The sequence below is a fragment of the Malaclemys terrapin genome, chromosome 1, assembly GCF_027887155.1.
Source record: "Malaclemys terrapin pileata isolate rMalTer1 chromosome 1, rMalTer1.hap1, whole genome shotgun sequence".
Lineage (NCBI taxonomy): Eukaryota > Metazoa > Chordata > Testudines > Emydidae > Malaclemys > Malaclemys terrapin.
In genome coordinates this window covers 107182504-107200409 of record NC_071505.1, presented here as the reverse complement: position 1 = coordinate 107200409, position 17906 = coordinate 107182504, and the positions used below count along the sequence as shown (strand labels likewise).

Sequence of the window (17906 nt, the reverse complement as noted above, 5' to 3'; positions counted from 1 at the left end):
GTGCTCAGAATCCATTTGGAATAAAAAGCACACTATACTGTTATGAGGTTTCAATGTCTCAGGGCAAATGCTCAGTGTTTAATGACATCATACTGTACAGTTTTTGTGAACAACTCAAAAGGAAAATATACCCCCCCCCCAATAAATTAATCACCAACTCCCGCCTTGGGCAAATACCTGAGGTAAAAGATGGGCTTTGCACTGTTAACTAAAGGTTCTATTCCAGGCTCAATTTAATAATCAAAGATTATTAGTAAAAGATTAATCAGAATGATACAAAAAGGCAAATACCTTATCAATATGGGGAAGTGGTTTTGCACCCTGATGCATTCCAACTATCTTGCAGAAATTCCCCGCTTTATATATCATACTACTTTACAAAAAAGAGACTCAGAAAATTTCATTCTCATGACCTATTGACTTGTGGAATTGCCTTCATGGCATCTCAACTTATACAATTGTGATAAGCTAAAGACATCTATCAACAAGTCTTTATCTCACAAATTACAGAAGACATCTGTAACAACAAGTGTTCACTTTCTTGGTTTTCTGGACATATTTCTAAAGATCAGGGGGTCAGAGCAAGACATCACGCACAATCCGCCATTTGACAACACACAGAGATTTAGCCTGAATATGAAGGATTATAGTTATAAAGCATTATGGGACTTTGGTTTATCGTGGGGGTCTGGTTCATCTGCTAACAGCATCATGCCTTGGTGATCTCACACTTGACCTCTATCAGACCAGTCGGGGAAGTCTTCCACTGAAAATGTGGCATTCGGCTTTCAGAACTTTAAATCTAACTTGAGCGTCACACCCAATTTAAACTGTTGTTGCACTACACCAGGAGGCCAATGGTTTCTGACAGGACTCAAGCCATATAGGGCTTTATATAGCAATGTTAGTGTCTTGAATTGCATCAGGAAGCCAACACAATTGTCAGAAAACTCATGCAATATGTTTCCTGTAACTAAAAGCCAGCTGTGGACCAACAGTATCTTCTGAGTAGCTTTCTAGGGTAGTCACAACTAGAATGACTCTCAGTAATCTAATCAATCACAAACCTACGCAAAAGAATAAATGGACACAAATCTGACATCAGGAATCATAACATTCAAAAACCAGTAGGATAACACTTCAACCTCCCTGATCACTCAGTTACAGACTTAAAGGTGGAAATTTTGCAACAGAAAAGCTTCAAAAACAGACTCCAACGAGAAACTGCTGAACTTGAATTAATATGCAAACTAGATACCATTAACTTAGGCTTGAATAGAGACTGGGAATGTTTGAGTCATTACACAGATTGAATCTATTTCCCCATGTTAAGTATCCTCACACCTTCTTGTCAACTGTCTGAAATGGACCATCTTGATTATCACTATAAAAGTTTTTTTCTCCTGCTGATAATTGGTCATCTTAATTAATTAGCCTCTTAGAGTTGATATGGCTACTTCCACCTTTTCATGTTCTGAATGTATATATATCTCCTTACTACATGTTCCATTCTATGCATCTGATGAAGTGGGCTGTAGCGCACGAAAGCTTATGCTCAAATAAATGTGTTAGTCTCTAAGGTGCCACAAGTACTCCTGTTCTTTTTATATCAAGCCTGTTACAAGTTTGCTTAACCTGAACTGATTCAAAAGCAGCAAACTTTTCCTCTTAAAGAGACAATGCTGGCGAAATAAATGGCCAGCTCATTGGAACCTCTACACTACAGCAAGGTTACATGGTTATATAAGGAAGTACTGTTTTCTACACAAATGCCTTAGGCTCTGATCTTGAAAATATTTATGCATGTGCATAACTTTAAACATATGAATAGTCCCATTGAAGCCCTTAAGTAGTTCTCTTTGAAAAGTTTAACCATTCTACATGCAAATTGTTCTAATCAAAGTTTAAAATGCACAAGGAGGTCAACCGCTTGTGTACACTTTGACAAAAGGATACTTTTCATATTCTCTCCTTGATGTGTTGGTTTGCATAATTTCCAACCATGCTAAGAGGAATTATGCAAAAAAAAAAAGTGGGGGGGGGGAATGGGGAATAAATTGACAGCAATTTGTGGAGTAGTTTAATGGCTTAGCATAAAATATTTTTACAGACTACGTGTTCAAATTAGAATTCACAAGAAAAAAATACTGAATTCTTTTTTTCTCTCTCACTATAGCTATGTCTACAGTAGGAGTGAGGGGTGTGGTTCCCCTGCTTATATACACATAGTCGCTTTGGCTCTCATCAAGCTGCTGCAACTATGAATAGCAACGTAGCCACAGAAGGATGGGTAGTGGCAGCAGAGGCACGGCTGAGCCATGCCAAGTACCTATCCACTGGTTTCAGGTTTGTACTCAGCCTGGCTCAGCCATATCTCTGCTACCACTACCCGTGCTACTGCGGTGACACTGCTCCAGCTAGCGTATGTGTACATAAGCAGGGGAATCACTCCCCTTTGAGTTGTAAAATGTACATAAAAACTCATCAGCTCAGTTGCATTCTCATGCTGGATACCTCTATTCTATTTGGACATTTCCTAGTTGTGAAATATCCATTTTTGTGAGAGGTAGGAAAGTAGGCGATGGGGTGAAGTGATGACAAAAAGCTTAAAGCCCTCACAGTGTCAGAACTAGTTTATAGGATGTGAGGTATGGTACAGTTTTGAAGATGACTGGTAGAAGTCCAGTTCTTAATGATGAATGTAATTCATAATTTTGCTATTAGTGGTTTTGTAAAAAGTGATTCCAGATAAATGATTTACCAGTGCAGTAAAAGATCGAGCCAATAGCTGGTTCTATCACTGAACAGCTAAAATTCCATGGCTTTTGTGGAGACCTAAACGTGTACTAGAGACTTGCTATATTTTTGGCAGCTAATTGTCCTGCATTCCTTTTAGGAACAAACATTTATAGCTTGGATTTTGGAGGGTGGGGATGAGAGGGGAAACAATCCTTTTGTGAATGGTTGCCTCCTCTTCTTCAGACTTGTATACACTAGGGGAAATGACAGCTGTTATGCTTCTGTGTCTTGCATTTGCATTTTAAATGTCCTTAGTTCTGGTGTAGACATTGTTTCAGCACCATTACAGAAAGTGTGTTAGATGTGGTGCAGCAAATAATAATTAAATATGTTTGTATAATTTTTCTCATGCCCAAAACCCACTGGGGGTCTAATACAGTATTTTTTTATTTTTAAATTAAAAGTTGCTATGGCCAAATGCTAACCAGGAGAAGGTTTTCAGGGAAGAAAAATAAAATCCCAAATCCCCTTTCAATGCACCCCACAAACCTAAAAAGATAGCACCCTGACATCAAATATTAGGAAAAGGGCTCATGATGACCCATGTAGAAGGATGGATAGATTCATTGATGAGAGGGATAGGTCCCTTGATGGCTATTAGCCAAGATACTCAGGGACACAACCTCATGCTCTGGGTGTCCCTAAACCTCTGACTGTCAGAAGCTGGGACTGGATGACAGCAGATGGATCACTCAGTAAATTGCCTTGTTCTGTTCTCTCTCTCTCTGAATCATCTGGCACTGGACACTGTCAAAAGACAGGATACTGGGCTAGATGGATCATCAGTCTGACCCAGCATGGCCGTTCTTATGTTCTCAAGGATACCACTGATGTATTTTGGTATTTATCCATAGTAGTCTCCTTAAGTGATATCTGACAGCATGGGAAGGATTCAGATTCCAGTAATACAGGTATTGAGTAGCAAGGCCGTGCACTCTCATCTTTTCATGGGCTGGTTGTCTTCTCTTGCTCTGCCAGCTACAGCTGCTGTGATGGTGGCATATAAATATGTCTATCTACATACACATATAGCTAACATAAGAATGGCCACACTGGATCAGACCAATGGCCCAGCTAGCCCAGTATCTTGTCCTCTGACAGCGGCGGGTGCCAGATGCTTCAGAGGGAATGAATAGAACAGGGCAATTATCAAGTGATCCATCCCCTGTCATGCAGTCTTGGCTTCTGGCAGTCAGAGGTTTAGGGATACCCAGAGCACGGGGTTGCATCCCTGACCATCTTGGCTAATAGGTTAATCAGTGACTATCTTCAGTGAATTTATCTAATTCTTTTTTGAACCCAGTTATACTTTTGGCCTTCAGAACATCCCCTGGCAATGAGTTCCACAGGTTGACTGTGCATTATGTGAAGAAGTACTTCCTTATGTATGTTTTAAACTTGCTGCCTATTAATTTCTGTGCATGATCTCTGGTTCTTGTGTTACGTGAAGGGGTAAGTAACACTTCCTTATTCACTTTCTCCACATCATTTGTGATTTTTATAGACCTCTATCATATCTCCCCTTAGTCATCTGTTTTTAAGCTGAACAATCTCCGTTTTTTTAATGTCTCCTCGCATGGAAGCTGTTCCATACCCTTCATCATTTTTGTTGCCTTTTTCTGCATTTTTTCCAATTCTAATGTATCTTTTTTGAGATGGGAGACCCAGAACTGCATTCATTATTCAAGGTGTGGGTGTATCACTGATTTATATAGTGGCATTACGATATTTTCTGTTGTATTATTGATCCCTTTCCTAATGGTTCCTAACATTGTGTTTAGCTTTTTGGACAGCTGCTGCACATTAAGCAGATGTTTTCAGAGAACTGTTCACAACGACTCCAAGATCTTTCTTGAATGATAACAGCTAATTTAGAATCCATCATTTTGTATGTATAGGTGCGATTGGAAAACACAATGTTTATTACTTTGCATTTATCAACACTGATTTTCATCTGTCACTGTTGTCCAGTCACCCAAGATCACTTCGTAACTCTTTGCAGTCTGCCTGGGACTTAACTATCTTGAGTAATGTTGTACCATCTGCACACTTTCCCAACTCATTGTTCACCCCTTTTTCCAGGTCAATTATAAACAAGTTGAATCTCACTGGCCCTAGTACAGATTCTTGTGGGATTCTGCTGTTTACCTCTCTCCACTGTGAAAACTGACCATTTATCCCTACACGCTGTTCTTTTAACCAGTTACTGATCCATGAGAGGACCTTCCCTCTTATCCCATGACGGCTTACTTTGCTTAAAAGCCTTTGCTGTATTCACCCATGAAAGCTTATGCTCCAATACATCTGTTAGTTTTAAAGGTGCCACAGGACTCTCTGTTGCTTTTTACAGGTCCAGACTAACATGGCTACCCCTCTGATACTGTTCTTTACTATAGTTTCAGCAAATTTGTCTGGTACTGAAGTTAGGCTTATTGGCCTGTAATTGCTAGGATTGCCTCTGGAGCCTTTTAAAAAAAAATCGGCGTTACATTAGCTATCCTCCAGTCATCTGGTACAGAGGCTGATTTAATGGATAGGTTACATACCACAGCTACTAGTTCTGCAATTTCATATTTGAGTTCCTTCAGAACTCTTGGGTGCATACCATCTGGTCCTTGTGATGTATTACCATTTAATTTATCACTTTGTTTCAAAATCTCCTCTACTGACAACTCAATCTGGGACAGTTCCTCAGATCTGTCACCTAAAAAGAATGACTGAGATGTAATCTCCCTTATATCTTCTGCAGTGAAGACTGATGCAACAAATTTATTTAGGTTCTCCACAATAGCCTTGTCTTCCTTGAGTGCTCCTTTAACATCTTGATCGTCCAGTGGCCCCACTGATTGTTTGGCAGGTTTCTTTCTTCTGATGTTCTTAAATAAGATTTTGCTGTTAGTTTTTGTTTCTTTAGCTAGTTGTTCTTCAAATTCTTTTTTTTGTTTTTTTGGTGTTTTTTTTTTTTTTTGGCTTGTCTAATTATACTTTTATACTTGACTTGCCAGAGTTTGTTCCTTTCTGTTTTCCTCAGTCAGAGTTGACTTCTACTTTTTAAAAGATGTGTTTTTGTCTCTAGCTTTCATCACCACAGTATCTGTGTCCCTTTGATAGACAGGCACTTTATTGCTTAGGCCTTTAATCATCAATAGTGAGCCACTGAATGCACCTTTTATTTCATAAGATGTACTTTATGAGCAGTGTTCCTAACTCACTGTTATATTAACAGGCGTATTGACTGAATCACAATTAACAGTTTCATTATTTTAAATCGAACCTCTTGTTTAAAATAACCCATCCAGCAAGTTGCTGACTCCTGCTGTTTCAGAACTTGCAGCCTTTTGAAGAGACAGCTGGATTAATATATTATTGAATATATTTAGAATCCTTTAATGCTGATTTCACAATACCCTTGAAGTAAACCACACTTACAAAGTACAAAGGTATGAACTGAGTTTTGCGATGAAATTATCAAGGGTTCTTTCAGCTGTGATGCCAGTAAAATGTTGCATGTGTTCTGAGAAGGCTATAAATAACAACAGTAAGGCAATGGATTTAATTTGGCATGACATTTCTATTAACGAGAAGGTAAAGGAGAGTATTGTTTACAAGAAGAACAACTGTCTAGTATACTTTGGGTTTGGGGGATCAGTCTGAGAATGAAGCTAATAACAGCAGAAATTAAATTTTTCGGAGGGTCTTCATTAGAGGAATAGATTCTTCCACAACCTTTGTCAGCCCTGAAATAGGAAGACTATTACCATCTTCAAGCAAGAATAATTTTTCGAGTTAAGAAATGTGAGAGAGCGTTAGCTACTATTAAGATAGCGGCTCTTTATACTTGGTTACTTCCATTGGTTTTGAGTAGGTTATCCACGGTTTTGACTACCGGTAATTAAAATGAAGTGGCAGATGTTTCTTCACTATGTGCTTTTTCGTCTGTCTTATCGAGCTAAATTATGCTGCTGATCTCTACTGGGCCTGCTGTAGTACGAAACTAGAGCTGTATAAAGCAACCATCTCTCTCGTTAACCACTGTGCAAGAAAGGGGATCACTCAAGCCAGCAGCAGGGAAAGAGTAACTGGCAAATATCTAGTATCAAAGGGGTAGCCAAGGACTCTTTGCTGCTTTGGCAAATATCTGTTCCTTTAGAAATTTCTTTTCATCCCGAAATAACAATACTCTCTTCATGAGAGGAATAGGGGATAGAAAAGAAGGGTGTCGAGCAGGGAAGCAGGAGGAAGAGGCTAAAAGAAAGCAAATAAAAATGGTAATGCTGTCAAACTCTCTCTGATTTATTTTTGTAAGAGTTTAAAAGTGGCATCCCTATTTGCTGTACAGTAATAGAGATGGTCATTGCCTATGTAGCCTTCTCAACTTTCTTGTGAATTGTGATGAGCCTTAACATGTTGTCTTTGCGCCCCTGACTGCCTGCAGTTGGGTCACATCATAAGGCACTGTTGAAAATGGAAGACAATGTATGGAGCACTACTAGCCATGTACACTCTTTTTAAAAAAAACCTATTGAATATAAATTAGAGAAAAAGAGCACTTGCAGATATTAGATCACGTAGTTCAGTGATGGCCAAAGGGCTGCTGATGGCGTAAGCCCCATGGGCTGGGACTGTCTTTTTGTTCTGTGTTTTGTCCTGCACCTAGCAATATATGGGGTCCTGGTCCATGAATAGGTCTCCTAGGTGCTATGGAAAACAAATAAGAATATTGAGCCCAGGAAGACAGAATTTCTCAGCAAGCAGTGCACCATCTAGCTCTCAGAGGAGACTGCCTGGAAGAAGATGAAATATTGCACGGTGGTACCTGTGTTCGTTCTGGGCTACATCTATGTTACAGACGACAACAGTTTCAATGTGTTTTATTTCATGCAAATTAAGTGGGACCCTCTGTGACATTACACCCCATATTCATCATAGAAATATTGTTATGATATGAATATGGCATAACTAAGATATGTTTTATGCAAGATGGGTCATGTGAGGTATCGTTGAAAAGGTTATGATCTACTGAATGTGTTTATGCTATTTGCATGCATGTATCATTTCTGTATTTGACGTTAGGAATATTGACTTTGTAACAATTACAACTGTGTGTACACTTGGGAGAATGCCTACTGTCTGGTGGGCATTCCCCCATCAGCCTGAATGAACCATTTAAGAAGGACAATAGAACTTTGGAGATACTAATCTCACACCATCCTGAGGAGCTTCCTGGGATGTTGCTTTGACACTACAGGGTCGTCTGATGATGTCATCTGATACAGAGTACCATCTTGGACACTGCTGGTATTTTTCCACTGGAAACAAAGGGTTCTTGCCTTATATAAATTCTATTTAAGGCTGGGGAGTAAGGCAAACAGGACTTGTCTCCATTGCCTCCCAGTCCAAGAAGGAAGATTGCTAAAAACACCTGAAGGGAAAGGCAGGGGTTGAGTCCAGGCTGAGACGGGTCCAGTCTGTAAAGAAAAATAACTGGAACTCTAAGCTACAGAAACGCTGCAACTTGCCTAAAACAACATTTAGGGTGAGAAATTACATTTTGTAACCTGTTTCTTGGGGGTATTAAGCTTCGTTTGCGGGTTTTGTTTTATTTGCTCAGTAATCTGCTTTGTTCTTTTTGCTATCCTTACAATCACTTAAAATCTGCCTTTTGTATATTTCTTGTTTATTTAAAAACCCAGTTTGTGCCATTCATACTTGAGGGGGCAAATTTTTATGAGCTTGTACTGTGCAGGTCTTTCTATATAGTTCAAGATAATATTATTTTGGTTTTATGCCCCAAAGGAGGTATACACCATGTGAGTGCTGGGCAATCCCCGAGCGAATTCCTCCCATACGGAGCTGATCTCTGTCTGTGTCCGTTTGCAGCTGGGTATGTCCCTACCTGTGTATGCGTGCTGGAGAAGGCTTGAGGGCCTGGCACAGCTAGGACAGGGTGAGGAAGCCCAGGCTGGTGGAATGGGCAGAACCAGTGGGACCCCAGCACATCAGGTGGCATCCCGGACAGGGGGCTCAACCTGTCACACCCTCATCTCTTGGAAAGCTGCTGATACAATGTTTAGTTGGTCATAGCTTGGAGGTCCCAGATGTGGTCCATTCCCCATGGCAGGATAGAGTTGCCCTCTACAGTGAGTAGATTTTTACAGGCTTCCATTATTTTACTCTTGCAGGCATTTGGACAATCATTCTCAATCCACCGCAAAGTGGCTGAAGATGGTGAAACACGTGAAGAGACTCTCCTGCAGGAGTCTGCATCAAAGGAAGCTTATTACCTAGGGAAGATCTTGGAGATGCAAAATGAGCTGAAACAGAGCAGGGCAGCGGTCACCAAGGTTCAAGCAGAGAATGAGAGGCTCACTGCTATCGTCCACGACCTGAAAGAGGTAAATTCATGAGGGTGAGGGAGGAGGGTGGGGTATGGGACTAAGAATAGGTTTTCTTTGAGTTTGATAAATGGTATGGCTCTGAGTCACAAAAATAACATTGTATCTATAAATACAGGAGTATCCTGGTGTAATCAATCCCAGGGACATCACAACCCAGTTTGTGTGTGTGGGGAGGGGGGGTGGCTTTTTTAAAAAGAAAAAAGTCACTGTGTGAAAAGGTGCATTTGAAGTAAAACTAGGTCAGCAATTCATCATTTTAAATGCACAGCAGGTTTTCATCTTACTGTTCAGGATCTGCAGAAAGATGCACTTCTCATAAATACCTGTTTTTTGCATTCTTTTCTGTTCAGATGATTTTTCTCTCTTCCTCTCACTTTCTGTTTTCTCACTCAGATTATTTTGGGTTGGCTATCCCTAGCCAGAGCTTCCACTTCTTTGCTGTTTACTCTACTGTACAGGGTTCATGAGTTTGTTGATGTTTTGAAAGTTGGGATTAGGGAGGAAACAAACTGGCTAGCTAAGGTTACAGACTCCAGTGAATACATGTCTTCAGATTTCCTAATCTTACCATTTTCTTAAAAGAATAATGACACACTGAATGAAGTGTAACAATTAGAGGTAACCACCTCTCAGGTGCGTGTAGGCCTTTGGCCTGAGGAATGCACATATCTCACATCAACCTCATATCCAGAAGTGTCCTGTTGCTTACATAGCTCATTGCTTCTCTCTTTCCAGGCATGGACATCTCATTGAGATTAATATACTAGGTCCTATGTATCGATAGGGAGTCAAGAACTGAGGTGCTGTTCTACTTTAAGTGGCTATGGACTTTGTCCCGTGTTCCACTACCGACACTAAGGCTTTGTGTACATTTGCAAATGAAAGACAAAACTTTTGTCATTCAGAGGTGTTAAAAAGGCACCCCCCTCCCCTCCTCAAAAAGACAAAAGTTTTGCCGATGACAAGCACCGGTGTGAACAGTGCATTGTTGGCAGGCACACTTGCCTGCCAACAACACTAACACTGCTCGTTGGGGGTGAGAATTTTTTTGTCGGCAGGAGAACTCTCTCCTGCCGACAAACAGTGGCTATGCTGCGCGCCTTTTAGCAGCACAGCTGTGGCGGCACAGCCATGTTGCTAAAAGCTGCTTTGTGTAGACATAATCTAAATAGAGTAGGCAGAATCAGATTCCAAATACGTAGAAACAGGAAAGAGAAATGCCTACCATGTTTTTGGGATGTAGAAAATAACAGAACTGATAAGTGCTAATGTAGTCATTACTGGCTCCTTTTGCCTTATTGCTCAGTTTTCAGAAAGTTGTTTAGTACATACTCTCCCAATCTGTGCCATATTCCGCCAGCTGTTTGCCGCATTGTTGTAGCCATGTGTTGGTCCCAGAATATGAGAGAGACAAGATGGATGAAGTAATATCTTTTCTTAAACCAACTTCTGTTGGTGGAAGAGACAAGGTTTTGAGCTACACAAAGCTCTTCTTCAGATCTGGAAAAGGTAATCACTTTTCACAAAACAATCACTCCATATCTGGCCCCTCAGGTCTCATCCTCAAAGGAAACCTGCACAACACCTTCAAACGACAAGTTTGGATGTTTAAATTCATAACTTTGTTAGACACTGGAAATCATGGATTCAGACATATTGGGTTTATGTAGGCATGTCTACACATAAACCGTTACAGCGGCACAAGTGCACCAGTGCCACTGTATCCCTTCAGTGAAGATACTACCTACGCTGATGGGAGAATCTCTTCCGTTGGTATAGGTACTCCACCTATCCGAGATGCTAGGTTGATAGGAGAATTTCCCCCATCAACCTTGTGCTGTCTACACCCAGGGTTAGGTCAGTTTAACTGCTTTGGTCAAAGCTATGGATTTTTCACCCTCCCCCTCCCAACTGACATAGTTCTACCAACCTAATTTCCTAGTGTAGACCAAGTCTGTTTCTTTACAACAATCTGTAACCTACTAATCCTTATTTGTCCTATAACTGCAGAGTTGTTAATGACCCACTTCATTTTGAATGGTCCCTTGCCACATGTGTTAACTCCTATGTTTAATAATCTGTTCTACTTTGTATTTAACTGTGACACTCCGATTACCTTTCCCACACCTTAAGAAGAGCTCTGTGTAGCTTGAAAGCTTGTTTCTTTCAACAACAGAAGTTGGTCCTATAAAAGATATTACCTCACCCACCTTGTCTCTCCAATAGTCAACCAGTATGTTTAATAATCCATTTACAAAGAGAAATTGGAGAAGAGCATGGTCTTGTGCTGTATGGGTTAGAGAAACAAACAAATACAAGTCCAAGATCTTCTTTTTTTAAAGCGGGGCTGTCATTTGCTTGTTTTTTAAAAGACTTAATAAAAAAATCATAAAGTACAAATTAAAATTAGCCTCCCTATGTTTTAAAAAAATGTGTTTAACCACTCCTCCACAATGCTGGAGATAATATTTCTGTGAGTGCATCATAACCCCACAGTATTCTGGTCTGGACTCAGTTGAACCTCTCTGGTGTGGAAAACAGATTGTTGGATTCTCCCAGTGCAGGCCCTGTTATAGGTACCATGCGGCTAAGTTGCTTGAGGAAAATGCACCTCCAACCCCCATCTGTGTTGAGAACTCTCTTCCGATTGGGTTCTGTTTCTTGTTCTGGTCATGTGTTTCAGAATCAGGATGCTGATCATGTACTGTAGGAGTGTCTGGTCAGCAGTTTTCCAACGGGGCAGAAATATCTGAATCCCTGCAAGGGTATTTTGAACAATCAGGACATATTTAAAAGCCAGTGGCTCTTATGAGCTCCGTGAATTGAGTAATCCCAGAGTTTAAAAAAAACACATGAATTATTGCAAGGATGTGCCATACTACAGTCTGCCAAGCTGCTTGTGCTGGATTTTCCTCATTATAAAAGGGTGGGGGGGGGGGCGTCAGAGCTTTCTCTGGGAGGGCTGTGGGACTCCGGAACTTGTCCCACCCACCCTCGCGTGTGTGTGTGTCCGTCTGTCTGTCTTTCATGCACACACAGAAATAGCCTCAAACTGATGCAAAAGACACCTGTCTGAGAGGGCTGAAGGTACACTTCCCACAACAATGAAGGGTGGAAAGGAGTGTCTGGAGGTCTCGGGCTGGCTGAGTTCCTGTTGAAATGATTACATTAATGCTTCTGAGACTTCATTGTATTATTAATGATGTGTTGTGAGGTCTAGAACCTCAGCTAGGCACCCTAAAATTATTATTTAAATCCAAATAAATAAATAATAGCAAATAAATGTTTTCAAAAGTAAGCCTGTCCTTTGTCTTCCCCACCCACGGCCTCTGACTTGTGACATTTAAAATTTGTAGTCCTAGAGTTTAAGGCCAGAAGGGACCATCAGATCATCTCATCTGACCGCCTGTATATCACAGGCCGGCAACACTACCTAGCACCCGTACACTAAACCCAACAACCAAAATTGATTAGAGCCTCTTAAAATCTTTCAGTAATCTGAACCAGAGACCATATTCCATTTTCATTAACTAGGTGTATAGTCATGAGGAACATTTTTCAGTAATCAATGGCAAAGTTCAGATATATTACGTGAATGGTTGCTGGCCTGTGTATCTCTAGAAATCAATATGGTTAATAGCTTATTTAGCCTTTTATGTAGCTGCATATGAACTGGTGAAAGGTGAAAATAAAAGTGTCACAATGTAACAGGATCTTTTTACAATATAATCTATCTTCTGTCACTTTTGCTGTGAATTTTGCTATATTTAACATATTTCTGGTTTTTATGGGGGAGATTTTCAAAGGCACAAATGGCAGTTAGGTGCCATTTGTGCCATTGAAAATCTTCCCCTAGAATATCATAAGGGGACTCAGTGCTTTATAGTCCAGCAAGAAGATGAGGCCTCTGACCTGAGGAGCGTTCAGCCCTACTTTAAGCTAATTCCATATAAACAATATGTGATCGGACTCAAAAGCTGGAGCAGGAAGCTGATGCAAGGGGACCAGCTGTAGAAGGACTCTAAATGTATGGGAACTATAACTCTGATCCGAGCACAGCTGGCAGCATGAAGAAAAGCATGAAATTAAGAGTGGGAAACAGTATCAAGGGGGGCAGTTATGAGATCAAGTTGGGCATAACCAAGATCTTGAGTTTGGACGTAGGAGGAAAAGAGAGCAGAGATATAGGTAGAGATGGAGCTGTGCAAAGCTTAAAAGGTTAGGCTGAGGAATTTGAACATGATGCAGATAAATCCCTTTTTTAGTCTCCAAACAGTTTTAAGGGCTGCCATTCATTCCTATCTCTTTTCAACCTATAGAAGATGAACTTCAGATGACACCTGGCAGACAAAGGGTTGAAACCATATTCTGTGTCACTAGAAACCTCTGCAGTAGCTGTTAGGACTGCAGAAAGGTACAGCCACCACAGACCATGGCTGCTTGCAATCCAGTTGATAAAATAAGTGACTATCAAGGCTTCAGTGAGGGGAATGTTAAGGAGCTTAACCATCAGCGTACACCTGGTTTCCAGAGGGCACAGGGAAATAAGTAACAGTGAAAGGGTGGATGGGAAGAAGGGAACAGAGGCCTGTGGGGAGTGTGTGCCCTATCTTACACTAAGATTGGGCTGAGAGAGAAGCTATAAGATCAAGTCCTGACCTTGCTGAAGTCAATAACAAAACTCCCATTCACTTCATTGGCATCAGGATTTCACTTTTAATACCAAAAGGATATGGTGGATGAAACTTTGGACTATTTCTATTTCAAACCCATGCCAGACTTCACTGCTTTAGCAATTGAAATAGTTGTGCTGTGGATTCTTTCCAAGTATGAATAGTTATTACCAGGACCTTAATCACTAGCTATTATAATTCCTTTTGTTATGGGCCATTTAACTGTGCATGAAATGGCCTTTTTGCTTCCAAAACTTGAGCTAGGGATAGTTCAGGGGTTTGAGCATTGGCCTGTTAAACCCAGGGTTGTGAGTTCAATCCTTGAGGGGGCTGTTTAGGGTACTGGGGTAAATATCTGTCCGGGGATTGGTCCTGCTTTGAGCAGGGGGTTGGACTAGATGACCTCCTAGGGTTACCATACTTAACAAATAAGAAAAGAGGACCCTCCACGGGGTCCTGGCCCCGCCCATTTCCCACCCCAGCCCCGCCCCAACCCCGCCCCTTCTCCGCCCCCGCCCCACCCTAACCCCGCCCCCTCCTCCCTCCCACTCCCAGCCACGCGGAAAGGGCTGCCCAAGCGCTACCGACTTCACGGTTTGCCGGGCAGCCCCCAGACCCTGCACCCCCGGCCGGCACTTCCCCAGCGCAGCTGGAGCTCGGGAGGGGAAGCGCCCAGCCGGGGGGCGCAGGGTCTGGAGGCTGCCCGGCAAACTATGAAGCCGGTAGCGCTCGGGCTTCGGGCAGCCCCTATGCCTCCGGACCCTGCGCCCCCGGCCGGGCACTTCCCCTCCCGGGCTCCGGCGGCGCAGGGTCCGGAGGCATGGGGGCTGCCCGAAGCCGGTAGCGCTCGGGCAGCTCGGCTCTTAAACAGAGCCGAAGAGTCGGGAGGAGCAGAGCAGCCGCGGGAGGGGAAGTGCCCGGCCGGCATTTTCCCGGACATGTTCAGCTTTTTGGCAATTCCCCCCGGACGGGGGTTTGATTGCCGAAAAGCCGGACATGTCCGGGAAAAACTTGACATATGGTAACCCTACCCTATGAATTTCCCCTCCAAAAAATGTTTGTTCTGCATTGTCCAGCCCTCTCCTGGACAGTTCAGACATTTTAGGTCTGTTGTCCATGTCATGGAACAATATACAACAACATGCTCTTTTTAAATGGAGTTACAGTTTAACCACAACACTGGATTAATTTTGACTAAAGAATAAAACAAGTTTATTTAACAAAAGAAGACAGGATTTTAAGTGAGTACAAGCTTAGGCAATAAAGTCACAAATGGTTACAAGAGAAATAGAGATAAAATACTTCCTGATACTAAAACTTTACAGACTTGGCTTGGTTCAAGATAAAATTCTTACCATATGCTCCCAACAGCATTACTGACCGATCTTCAGGTCAGGATCCCTCCCAAAGTCAAAGAGCTGGATTCTTTTGTCATCTTTGGTTCAAGAGAGATGAATAGGAAGAGAGAACTTGGGGTGTTTTTGCCCCTCACACTTTTATAGTTCAGTTACCCTTTAAAATGCATCTTCCTGTGAGTGACCCCTAGATAAAGTTCTTTCCAGCTGAGAGTAAGGAGACTCAGAGTCTGGTAGGGAGGAGGCTTTTTGCTGCTGTTTGCTAAGATGCAGGTCTATTTGTTCCTGCCCCTTTTCCTTGCCAAAGAATGGCCACTTGATAGATTATGGCCCATCAGCTTTGATGACACCTGGCTTTGGTGTCAAATTGTCCTTTGTCTTTGAGGAACAGGTTTACCCACTTCCCAGACTTGTCTAGTAAACAACACTTCTGTCATGATTTCAGCTTATGTTAATAACTGTACATATAATGTTTGACCAGAATATTATTGACCAACAAGTTATTAGTTTTCAAAGATTATTACAGTAGTGTGTGGGGTGTGAATATAAGGGTGCATTCCGTCACACTTGTGTAGTCACTTACATTGATGCAAAGTGAGCACAAAGGAGATGTAAATCCTTCTGATTTGGTAGCATTGTAACTCGCTTAGCACTCATTTTACACTTGTGTAAGGACTATATGAGATGCATGGCAATGGAAAATTAGGCCCCAAATACCTAAAAGGATCAGATTCTGATCCATGTCTGACTCCTTAAAGGTGTTTGATGGAGGGATTCTTCAGTGATGAGCACATTAAAAATGCACAGGGTGGAGGGACAGGAGAAGCTGGGTAACAGTACCAATGAATAGGGACAGTAGGGTCCTGTTGATTTCAGTAGGAAACTTTTCCTGAGGGTTTTCTCATAAGAATGGCCATACTGGATCAGACCAAAGGTCCATCTAGCCCAGTATCTGTCTTCTGACAGTGGCCAGTGCCAGGTGCTTAGAGGGAATGAACAGAACAGGTAATCATCAAGTGATCCATCCCCTGTCACCCATTGCCAGCTTCTGGCAAACAAAGGCTAAGGACACCATCCCTGCCCATCCCGGCTAATAGCCATTGATGGACCTATCCTCCATGAACATATCTAGTACTCCCTAAGGCAATCTTGCTTTCTCCCTCTGGTCCTTTCAGATCTACATAGAGCAGGAAGGGATCTGTCTGAAAAGAAACCTCCCTTGTCTCCCAAGAGGCCACTGTGTCTCTTACAAGTAATAAATGTAGCTCTCCGTTGGTTTGGAAGATAGTTGTTATTCTGCAAGTGGTCTAGTGGGGAAAAAAGCAGCAATTAAGCAAATTGAAGAGTAATACTTGATTTGGCTGCACAAAGCAATAGAGAGGTACAAAACTGTAGTGAGCTTGTGGAATACTGTTTGCTAGCGCTGACCCAGATTGCATGGAAATATTTTCCTGTGCCTCATTTTACATGTAACGATCTTTATATTTATTGGGTCACTTCCTTTGTCCTTTGTATCCACTTTTCCTCTCTTTGGTGTGTCTTCCAGAAAGCACCAGATGGGAAACTTTAGCATTCTTTGTACCTCTGACCCAGAGAACTAAGTGATCTTCTCTGGGTCAGTGGTTTGGTAACCCTGCTAGGTCTTTTCTCATACTATAAAAGGGTACTGATATGCTACAATATGACATTACCTGTCCATCATAGGAACAGCTGTGAGTTCGGGGGAGAACTTTCCTGAGTCTGGTTATGGCAATTGGTTTTAACTTATGCTGAATATACCTATTAAGCAGTAGATCAGCTGAAGAATTGCAAGGCAGCCCTTCACCCCTACCCTCTTATTATGTATCATTGCACAGTTCCCCTGCAGTTTTAAATTTTCATGCTTTCCTCCAATGACTCACTCAGCACTTGTATCTGAAACCAAATGAGGGCCATATTGCATTAATTTTAATGTTTGTTGAAAAACAGTTCATAATATTATTACTGTTCATAATCTGATCATACATTCAAAGAAGACAACCCTTCCCTAGGACCTCTTCAGTATGTGTAACATGAGAGGAAGGTGACAAGATTTCCCACTGATTAAATGTGATTTTAACATTGTTTTTTCAGAGCAATTTTCACCCCATCCAATAATTTGTTGTTCTCAAACAGGTACCCACATTTGAACAAAAATATTTGTTGGTTGGTCTTGTTTCCTGTTGATGAATCTGGGACTGGGACTTAGGACACAAATTTCTGATCTGACACATAAGTGACACTGTTTTCCTTGGGCAACATTCAGGCATTTAGCTCTGCCACAAATAAAAAGACTTAAACAATGGACAGAGGGGAGGTCAAGCAAGGGTTAGGCAGAATGATGGATCATTGCCAAGAGGACACTGCATAATTTACAGCATGTATGTTACTTTAATCTCTCATATTCCCTGTTTTTCTTAGCAGAAAGGGTCTTTTATGATTGTAAACGCCAAATAAAACAAGTGCACTTTCAACAGTGCTTTTTACTTTCTATGAAGTAATAAATCAAAGCAAGAGCCCGGAGCAGGATAAATCAGTGGAGGTACCTACTGAAACTACTGGGAAATTATTTGCCCCATAGTATTATTCTGTTTGTATCATGGTAACATCTAGATCCTCAGCTGACATCAAGGCTTCTTGGTGCTGGGTACTGTACAAACCCA

The 17906-nt window shown here is 41.6% G+C and overlaps 1 protein-coding gene across 5 annotated transcripts in view; it reads left to right on the top strand.

The window, feature by feature from the left end:
• BICD1 (BICD cargo adaptor 1) overlaps positions 1–17906 on the top strand; it is a 295326-nt gene that overhangs the window by 138237 nt on the left and 139183 nt on the right. For all 5 annotated transcript variants that reach the window (XM_054034480.1, XM_054034454.1, XM_054034445.1 and 2 more), the window contains exon 2: positions 8982–9194. In XM_054034480.1, coding sequence (XP_053890455.1) covers positions 8982–9194 — 213 coding nt within the window. The remainder of the gene's footprint in view (positions 1–8981; positions 9195–17906) is intronic.